Here is a 10613-nt window from a genome sequence, read left to right as displayed (position 1 = left end):
TATGTCAACAGCACAAGGGTGAAACTGTGGCAAATCCAGGGAAGCTACAACCACTACCTATACCAGACTCAGTGTGGACTGACATCTCCATGGAGTTCATTGAAGGGCTGCCATCTTCCAAAGGTAAAAGCACGATTCTCGTGGTGGTTGATCGACTTACGAAATATGCTCATTTTTGTGCTATGAGAAATCCCTACACTGCTGTTAGTATTGCCCAGATTTTCATAGAAAATATTGTTAAACTGCATGGGATGCCAAGGTCCATTGTAAGTGATCGTGATAGGATCTTCACTAGTAAATTTTGGACCGAGTTATTTCAGTTACAAGGCACCAAACTCAAGATGAGCACAGCATATCATCCACAAACTGACGGCCAAACAGAGGTAGTAAATAGGTGCTTAGAGACATACCTACGGTGTTTCACTAGCGATCAACCAAAAGAGTGGACAAAATGGCTTCCCTGGGCCGAATGGTGGTATAATACTACATATCATTCATCTACAAAATGTGCCCCTTATGAAGCATTGTATGGTCGACCAGCCCTTGTGATTCCAAAGTATGTAATTGGTTCGGCCAAGGTAGATCAAGTTGACCAAGAATTGATTGATAGGGACAAACTCTTACAACTATTAAAAGATAATCTCTCTATCGCTCAAGCCAGAATAAAGCAGCAAGCCGACACACGACGAAGTGAAAGAGAATTTTCAGTGGGAGATTGGGTTTATCTTCGCCTACAACCATACAAGCAACTCTCTATCAACACTCGAGCCTCCATGAAGCTATCCCCATGTTTTTATGGGCCCTATCATATCACAGAGCATATTGGAACTGTGGCGTACAGACTTAAATTACCTGATGATGCCAAAATTCATCCTGTCTTCCACGTATCATACCTAAAGCCCAAGTTGGGAGAACACGAGTCACCCCAGATCCAATTGCCAAACACAATTGAGGATGGAGTTATTCAAGCCCAACCACAAGCCATCCTCGATCGCAGGATCGTGATGCGTCGCCGACATCCCTCTACTAAAGTATTAGTGCATTGAAATAATCTACCACTTGAAGACGCCACATGGGAACCATATGAGGAGCTGAAGACCCGGTTCCATGAGTTCATGGAATCTCAGCCTTGAGGATAAGGCTGATTTGAAGAGGGCGGGTCTGTTAGGACTCTAGCTAGAAGAGTCCTAATTGAGAGGGACATTCTGTTAGGACTCTAGCTAGGAGAGTCCTAATTGAGAGGGACATTCATGTAGGAGTTTTTTTCTTAGAGAAGAATTAGGAGTTGTAAGGGAATAGGAGTCTTGAGTAGGAGTCCTATTAGGAGTTGGTTAGAAGTAAGAGTCTTAAGTAGGAGTCCTATTAGGAGTTAGGGTTTAGAAGCTCAATAAATAGCCATATATTCCTTCTCTTTTCTTAAGCAATAGATGAATCTTTTCTGCAGCCTTTGAGCAGCAACTTGGAGGGAGGAACCCCTATAGAGTTCCAAGGAGGCCGATCCCCTAAAGAGATCAATCCCAAAGTTTAGAATCTGCAAGGGTTCTAACAGGGATGATAAATGTCAATGAAGTTTTCAAGAATTGAAGAAAAAATTAACTAATGCTCCTATCTTGGTGATTCCTTCGAGGGGAAAAGGTTTTATAGTGTTTAGTGATGCCTCACTACAAGGGCTTGGTTGTGTTTTAATACAGAACGAGATGGTAGTTGCTTATGCGTCTATGCAATTAAAGCCTCATGAAAAAAACTATCCTACTCATGACTTAGAGCTAGCAGCTATCATTTTTTACTGAAAATTTGAAAGCATTATCTTTATGGACAAACTTTTGAAATCTTCACATATCATAGGAGTCTCAAATATATTTTTACATAGAAAGATTTAAATATGATACAAAGAATATGGTTGGACTTTCTAAAGGATTATGATTTTAATATCAACTACCATCTTGGGAAGGCTAATGTAGTTGCTGATGCCTTAAGCAGAAATACCTCCAGTCTTATTTATCGAAGACAAATAAAGGTTTTCTTGCATGTCTAATGACATAATCATATTTGGTAGAAAAGGTTAAAGAATGTCAGAAGGAAAATGGATATCTTCAAGATAGCTCAAGGATCTAGACCTGAATTCCTCCAAGCTGAAGATGGTTCTATTATATTTCACAATCGACTTTGTGTTCCCAAAAGCCATCTAATAAAGATGCAATTATTAGAGGAGGCACATAAATCAAAATTCAATATTCATCCCGAGACTACTAAGATGTATTAGGATTTATGCCAAAACTACTGGTGGCATGAAGAGAGATATAACAGAGTTTATTTTTAAATATCTAATATTGAAGGTAAAACTTTGAGTAACTATGGAAAAATTCCAAAGGATTTCGATTCCTGAATAGAAGTGGGAGCAAGTCACTATGGATTTTGTGATAGGATTACTCAATACTAAAGGATATGACATAATTTTGTTGAATCTCGTATTTTGATGATGAAACCAATTAATAATTATGTTTATATTTTAATCTACGTTTTGAGTGATGCAGGATGCTTCGATCAGGATAAGATAATTAAAGCAGGAAAAATTATGTTGTGCCGGAGGAACATGTCAGAAGATTGGACGTCGGGCTGGTGGATCGGTCGACGTATCGATAGAAGGCTTCGGGCCATGGACTCGGGCATCGGGCCAAGAAGAACGGGTATTGTGCCAAGGATATCGGAGTTGCGGAGTTAACTGGCCGATTGGGCAATAGGCCGCAGAAGAGGACGATGCGCCGAATAATCGGATGAAGCGTCGAGGGACCAATGACATGCCGGACAACTTGGTTAATTGCTTAGGATTAATTGTCTCGATCGAAGTTTTATTTTACATGTGCAAGATTAACTACGATGGAAGTAAGACATACAATAGGAGTTGTGTTGAATCTCGTATTTTGATGATGAAACTAATTGATAATTATATTTATGTTTAACTGCATTTTGAGTGATGCAGGTCTACTCGATCAGGATTAGACAGTTAACGCAGGAGGAATTGACGTTGTGCTGGAGGAGATCACGTTAGGGTATTGGATGGCAGAAGGCTTCGGACGTCGGGCGTCGGGCCAAGGAGAGTGGAATTGCACCAAGGATATTGGGGTTGCGAAGGTCAACCACCGATTGGGCAACAAGCCGCAAGAGAGGACGATGCACCGAAGAATCGGACGAAGCGCCAACCAATGACGTGCCGGGCAACAGAATGTCAATTCGGTTGTAATAATTGTCTAGATCGGAGTTGAGTTTTGGTTTGTGTGTGCAGGATTAACTACGATAACGATGAAGACATAAAGCGAAACAAAGTGCTGGAGTCAAGCGCGAAGGATTTGTTGGGAGTTCGAGAGTTCGACGGAAGTCCGAAGGTTCTTCGGGAATGCTGCCGGAACTAGCCGAGAATGAGTAGGGAGCTTGCCGAAGGGTTTTTCGGAAGCTCGCCAAAAGGTTCATCGGAAGTTCACGGAGCTCACCGAGAAAGATCAGAGCTTGCCAAAGAAGCTCATTGGAACTCGCCGAGATCAAATCGTGAAGTCTACGAGCTTGTCGGGAGTCCGCAGAATGGTTTCCGAGAGTTTGTCGGAAGACCGCCGGAAGTTCGCCAGAAGCTCGTCGAAAGAAGTCTTGACTTGTAGACTTTGTAATAGCTTAGAAAATGTCTTTAAATTCGTAGTTAGCACGTTACTTAGGGTTAGGATTAGGTGTTAATCCTATAACCCAAGTAGGGGCCAATTGGGCCCGAGTTTGGACTGGTTTAGGCCAAGTTTGGAGCCCAAACTAGTAAGCTGCAAGGGTCTGGCGGTGGCACCGCCAGACTGGGCGGTGGCACCGCCCAGCACCCGAGAGCTGGGGGTGGCACCGCTTGACTGGGCGGTGGCACCGCCAGTGCAACGGTCGACAGGCGGTGGCACCGCCAGCCTCGGGAATTCAAATTTTGGAGATCAAATTTGAATCCTCTTGGGGTCTATAAATACCCCCCAATTCTCAGCAAAGAATACAATCTTTTGAGAAGCTAGAAGTTGAGAAAAGCTTTAGGAAAAGTCTTGTTTTCAATAGCTTGAGTGTTCACCTCCTTTCTTTTCATTAAAATCTTTGTAAAAGGGTGAACCACTTGTAAGAGGTTGTAAGAGGGGTGTAAGAAGGAGGTTGATCTTCGCCTAGTAAAGGAAGATCATTAGTGGATGCCGGTGGCCTCGACGGAAGAGGAATCGGAGGAGTGGATGTAAGTCACGATTGACCGAACCACTATAAACTACCGTCTTCTCTGGTTTGCATTTTATTCTTGCCATTTACATACTGCAAACTACTTTACTTAGTCACTACGCTTCCATACGCTTCTAAGTTATTAAGCTTTTCAAGTTCGATTTTTTATCGTACGAAAGATTTTTCCAAAACCGAAGTTTTAATCCGCTGCACTAATTCACCCCCCCCCCCCTCTTAGTGCCGCTCCGATCCTAACAAGTTGCACTGGAGTCAAGACTATGATCACGTTAGGAGTTCGAGAGTTCGACGGAAGTCCGGACGGTCGTCGGAGGTTCTACGGGAACAAATCCGAGAAGTCCAGGAGCTTGCCAAAGAAGCTCGTCGGAACTCGCCAAGTGGATCGTCACAAGTCCAGGAGTTTGTCGGAAGTCCGCCGGAGCATCGCCGAAGGTTCGTTGGATGTTTGTCGGAAGTTCATCGGAAGCTCGTCGGAAGAAGCGATTGACGCACCGGAGCAAGTTGCAGTAAATGTCTTAAGAAATATCGTAGTTAGCATGTAGATTAAGTTAGGAATGGGAGATGATCCCATTAACTTAATCTGGGGGCAATTGGGCCCTGAATAGACCCAAATTGGGTTGAATGGATCAACCCATTCGGACCAGAATTCCTGTCAGGCGGTGGCACCGCCCAGGAGATTGTCTCCTGGGAAAGCTGGCCGGTGCAACCGTCTAGGTTAGGCGGTGGCACCGCCTGGGCTCAGTCTCCGAGTGAGACTGGGCGGTGCAACCGCCCCTATCAGGTGGTGGCACCGCCCAGAGGCTCAGTCTCCGAACTGCTAGGCGGTTGTACCACCCCAGTTAGGAGGTAGTACCGCCAGGACCACGGAAATCTGGGAGGTGATATTTTTGAGTTCCAAATTCAAACCAGTTTGGGGCCTATATAAACCTCACCCTTTCCTGCATGAAAGTGCAACCAAAGGCACTGAAAATCCAATCTTACTCTGTGATTTTTAGAGCTCAAAAGTATTGTAAAGGCTAGAAGTTCTCCTCCATCTTTTCTTCCAAGTTTTGATCTTTCAAGAGATGAGAGAAAAGTTTGCAAGGGTTGTCTCCTAAGCCCGTCAAAAGGAGTGAAACTGTAAAAGGGTGGTTGGCCTTCGCCTATTGAAGGAAGGCCTCTAGTGGACGTCGGTGACCTCGTCGGTGGAGGAAGCCAAAAGTGGATGTAGGTCAAGATTGACCAAACCACTCTAAATCTCGGTTTACATTTACTTTGAGCATCTTATCTTTACTGCAAACCTCCTCGGTAGCTTACTATCTTCTGCTCATTTACGAACGTGTTTCATAGTTAAGTATTTTCCGAATCGGCGTTAAGATGGAAATCGGTTTTATCGTACAAACATCATATTTCAGTTTGCTCTTACATTCTGATATCCATCATAACTGCAAACTGCCTTTATATCTTTGCTTTAACTGCATCTCGCTTGATCACAAGCTAAAAGTGATTTACGAATCGGCTTTCATACCGAAATCGCTTTTATCGTATGAACGTCGTATTCCAGTTTGCTATTACATTATGTTGTCTATCTTAAACTGCAAACTGCCTTTATATATTTGCTTTAATTGCATCTCACTTGATCACAAGTTAAAGTGATTTACAAGTCGGCTTTCTTACCAAAATCGCTTTTATCGTACGAATGTAGTTTTAATCGTCGAAAGTTTTTCACTGCACTAATTCACCCCCCCCCCCCCCTCTTAGTGCTCTTGATCCTAACAAATTTGAGTAGTAGTAACAAGGATTGAAATATTGTACCATACCGAAGTTTCGACCTTCTCTCGATACGGTACTATACAGTTTGATATATATATATATATATATATATATATATCGTCCGATAATGAGAGGTTCGCATATCGATTTACTATTGGATAGGTACGTTCCGCTCGGCATTCAAAACTATATACCTTGAGTAGTAGACATATTTACTAAATATGTTCACTTCCTCCCTATTAACAAGAAGAATTCATTGGATACACGTCCTCCTTGTTAACACGAAGAATTCACTAAATAAACTAGTAAGCTAATATATTAAGGAGATTATTCGATATCATAGGGTGCTAGTTAGCATTATCTCATGTAGAGATCCAAGGTTCACCTCTAAGTTTTGGAGAATTCTACAAAAATCTTTGGGCACAAGGTTAAAATTTAGTATAGCTTTTCACCCCCAAACTAATTGTCAATCTGAAAGGATAATACAAACTCCTAAAGATATCTTTAAGAGTATGTTCTTTGGACATTGGTGGGAGTTGGGATATGCACTTACACCTAATTGAGTTTTCTTATAACAATAGTTACCACTCTAGTATACAGATGACTCAATTTGAAGCTCTTTAGAGAAGAAAGTATAAATCACCTGTATATTGGTGAGGTAGGAGAACGGAAACTTTTAGGGCCTTAATTAATTCAAAAAGATGTTAATAATGTTCGAATTATACGCCAAAGATTATTAACAGCTCAAAATCGTTAGAAAAGTTATGCAGATCAAAGGCGAAGAGATATAGAGTTTAAAGTTGGTGAGCACGTCTTCTTGAAAGTGTCATCAACCAAGGGAGTTATGAGGTTTAGTCAAAGAGGGAAGTTAGCCTCTAGATTCATTGGCCCATTCGAGATCTTATAAAAGGTCGGGTCTATAGCGTACAGATTGGCATTGCCCCCGGCTTTGGCTAACATCCATGATGTATTCTATGTATATGCTTTAGAGATATATCAAGGATTCATCATATGTCATATCTTACTAACCTCTACAACTAAGAGATGATGCCACTTTTGGTAAAGATTTGTTGGCAATACTATTCAGACCAAGAGGCAACGTGGGAAAGAAAAGAATATATGCGAGAGCAATATCCTCACCTATTCTATTAAGGTAAGCTAAATTTGGGACCAAATTTCCTTTAAAATTGAAGAAATATAATCAAATCAAATATTTAATTTAGAAATCAATTTTTATTTCCTTACTAATTTAGGAAATATTAATCTTGTTTCTGCTATTGCAAATTAGGAAATGATTATTAAACATTCCTAATATGATGATATCATATTTGTTAGTATATTAAATAAAAATGATTCACATTAAATAAATATAAAAACTAAGATAAATTTCCTTTAATATAGGCTCACCTCCTCCTATTTAAAGAGAGAGATTTCTCTCCTTCGTTCCTCACCTAACCGAGCCCAATAATGGGAGGAACGAGGAGTTACATCCGGTTGACTAGAGGTAGGTTTCCTTACCTTTATGGAAAATAAAAATTTTTATTTTGATTCCTTAAATGTTGAAATTTTTGTAGTTTAAAAATATTTATCAATTTTTTTTCGATGTAAGAATACTTATTCTTGGATTAAGATATATTATCTAAAGATTTTAAGGGATTCTTCGATCCTCTTTAAAGGTTTCTTTAGATTTAAATACACTGAAATTATACATGTTTTATGTATTGAATACATGATATTTAATTTTTCATATTTGGACTAAGAATGTTATTTTCTTGTATTATAATTTACTTTTTAATCTTATTTGGATTAAAATATACTATGAGTAGTTCAAAAAAATATTTTTTAATCCTTTAATTATTAAAAATTTTATTGTTAGATTATAATATATTATCTAAAAAATTTTATCCCTTTTAAAATTTAGAATTTTATTGTTTGATTAGATCACATTGAAATTATTTATGTGTATTAAAAATATGATTTCTAATTTATATTAAATTAAGAATATTATTTTCTTGTATTAAAGTTTATCTTTTAATCTTATTCTTTAATCTGTTGTTATGTTTTAATGTATTATTGTTAATGAATATATATTGTCATAATTCAATATTAATGAAATTGGATATGCATAAAATTAGAACAATCAGCAAACTAGGCCCAACTCATAGGTCAAGCCACAACTCATTGGCTAGACCCAGTCAACAGATTAGGCCCAACCTGTAGGCTTGGCCTAACCCGCGAGGCAAGCCCTAACCAGTAGGTTAACCCTAGCGCAACATGGGCAATGACACATATAATCAGAACATGGGCCAAGGTTGGTCCAACCTACTTTGGTGCATGCACACTTATGTGCAGTGCACATGACCAGTATATAAGTCGGCCTAGCCTAGTCCAATATTATGTAATTGTTGGATTTGAGCTCAAACGTTAATTGAACTAAACTAGACTTGATTAGTCTAGATAAATTTATGGTGATTCCAAATTTATTTAACTTATTCAGGTCAGTTTAACCTAAATTGAACCAAATCTAGTCCAAATTATACTAGTATAGGGTGGTTCTAGACTAGTTAAACGAGGATTAGAGATCAGTTCGATTAGGTTCTAGTAAATTGAGTTCAATTGGATCGATTGAACTATGGTTCAAGTCAATTGAGGGCTAATTTGTATTATTTGATATTGATGATATTTGAAAGAGATATTTTAAATGTGTTATTTCATCTCAATATAGACATGACCAATGTAAGATTATGTTATTTCCCTATCAAGGGCAGGTAAGACGATTCCCCTCAAGGATTAGTAGGCCGTCAGATGTGATGTCTAGACGGTTCCTCCATCCGTTATTGAGAGGGACGTATCCCCACTTTGGCGAGTAAAGGATACCACTCTATCCGCTGTTGAGAGTGCGATATGAGTTTGTCTTCATCCGCTGTTATGAGAATACAAACTCATCTCCTAAGATAAAGTCTCTCTATCCACTATTGGGGAGTGCTCCTTCAAGTATTTGATATATGCGAATAAGATGATTAATTTTTTATCATGTATTCATTTTGAGTTGACTTTTGAGGTTCCTACTCAGCATTGCTGAATTTTCTTTGTTTTTTATTTTCATAGCAGCCTCCCACTAATACTAAATCATATTCCAATTGAGAGTAGACCTTCCTCTATCGCTAAATAGAACTACTTGAATGATTCATCGAGTTTACATCACTATGTTTACTTTTTCACTTATGATTTGACGAATAAATAAATTATAATAAATATTTATAGAATAAAGATGTGATCATAAAAAAATAAAATCCGTGACAAAAATAAATTGTAATCTCCCTTATTTTCTTTCTTCTTATTTATAGTTGGCCAAAAGAATTTGTAATCTCCCTAAATGTCTCGAAGTCGAGTACCAATCGTTCGATCAATAGGTTAGAAAAGACGATTCATTTGCAGCTTGAAATGTAAGAAACTGTATGTTCTTTTCTTGGTGAAGCTAATTGTGGGTATGTTTTCATTAAAGCTATTTGTTAAAATAGCAAATTGGACATTGTTTTGTGTCTATGTAAAGATTCTGTTGTGAATGCTTTTGTTCCGCTGCAATTTCTGGAATCATATTTTGGGTGTCATGAGGAAATATATCCATGGCAATAAGATGCACAAATAAATTAATAATGCATGATGATCTTAGTAAACAGGTGGTTGCTCTAATCAATTACCACAGAGAAACCAGTCATAAATCATCACAGTCATATCTATCGATATGTTTAATCTTGCGACAAGAGTTATAAATATCAGGAATAAGCCTTCACTTGCTCAAATAATCTGTTTATTCTGAAAAAAAAAGGAAATATAAATCTATAAGCAGAGTTGAAGAACATGACACAATCTTTACAGGAATCATTCAAGTTCATCAAGCAGCTAATGTTGGGTTTACGCTTTTGAGAGATTCTTGGCCATGTGTAACACCAAAAATGCTTAATAGGCCTCGTCCCCTAGCAAGGTGCTCTAATTCATCGAGCTTCACCTTGAGTAGCTCCAGTTCTTTGGCCACTTCCTGCTCCTTTTGCTTCATGGCCTGCGAGGACATGAGACGACGTATGCTAGCAGATGAAAGCATATGAGTTACAGCTGATCAAACTGAATAGATTGGACAAGCGACACACAAGGGTGGTGTCGGGATCAGATATTCGGCAACCAGCCTCTTGTCGGGCTGCAAATAAAACTAGGCGATGAGATGACAGCTGACTCGTCGAAAAAGTAAAGGAAAGAATCGGTAAAGCTGCCCTTATGTCCTTCTTAAAGCTACGGTTGGGAAACTCTGCATAGTCAGCCAATTGGTCTACAGAGCTAATTCCTTTTTAACTTTGTCAAGCGTTTAAATCAAGTTCAGTAATAGACATTGGATCAAAAAGTAACTGAAGAACATATTCAAGATTGATCTGAAGTTTTAAATCCTGGAAGCAACCAAGTAGAGCCAAGAAATTATGACAGAAACATATATGCTTGGTTATGTATGTTCGGTTGCATGAAGGACGGAATAATATAACATGAAAATTTTATATAAGATGCTTTAATTTAAAGTGAGCAGACGCAAATTCTTACCAAATAACAGAAAGACAAACCCACAAACAGTTTAACCT

The 10613-nt window shown here is 38.8% G+C and overlaps 1 protein-coding gene across 3 annotated transcripts in view; it reads right to left on the bottom strand.

Annotated features, from left to right (window-relative positions):
- Window positions 1–9755: 9755 nt before the first annotated feature.
- LOC135607690 (OPA3-like protein) overlaps window positions 9756–10613 on the bottom strand; it is a 3016-nt gene continuing 2158 nt past the window's right edge. The window contains exon 4 of one of the 3 annotated variants that reach the window (XM_065099691.1): window positions 9756–10073. In XM_065099691.1, the coding sequence (XP_064955763.1) occupies window positions 9984–10073 (90 nt within the window). In that variant the 3' untranslated portion in view covers window positions 9756–9983. Of the gene's footprint in view, window positions 10184–10613 lie in introns of all 3 variants that reach the window. The other 2 variants (XM_065099690.1, XM_065099692.1) reach the window with 2 other exon arrangements.

The sequence above is a fragment of the Musa acuminata genome, chromosome BXJ2-3 (genome assembly GCF_036884655.1).
Source record: "Musa acuminata AAA Group cultivar baxijiao chromosome BXJ2-3, Cavendish_Baxijiao_AAA, whole genome shotgun sequence".
NCBI classification, from domain to species: Eukaryota; Viridiplantae; Streptophyta; class Magnoliopsida; order Zingiberales; family Musaceae; genus Musa; species Musa acuminata.
Note: the sequence above shows the minus strand (reverse complement) of the source record. Positions and strands in the feature narration are given on the sequence as shown.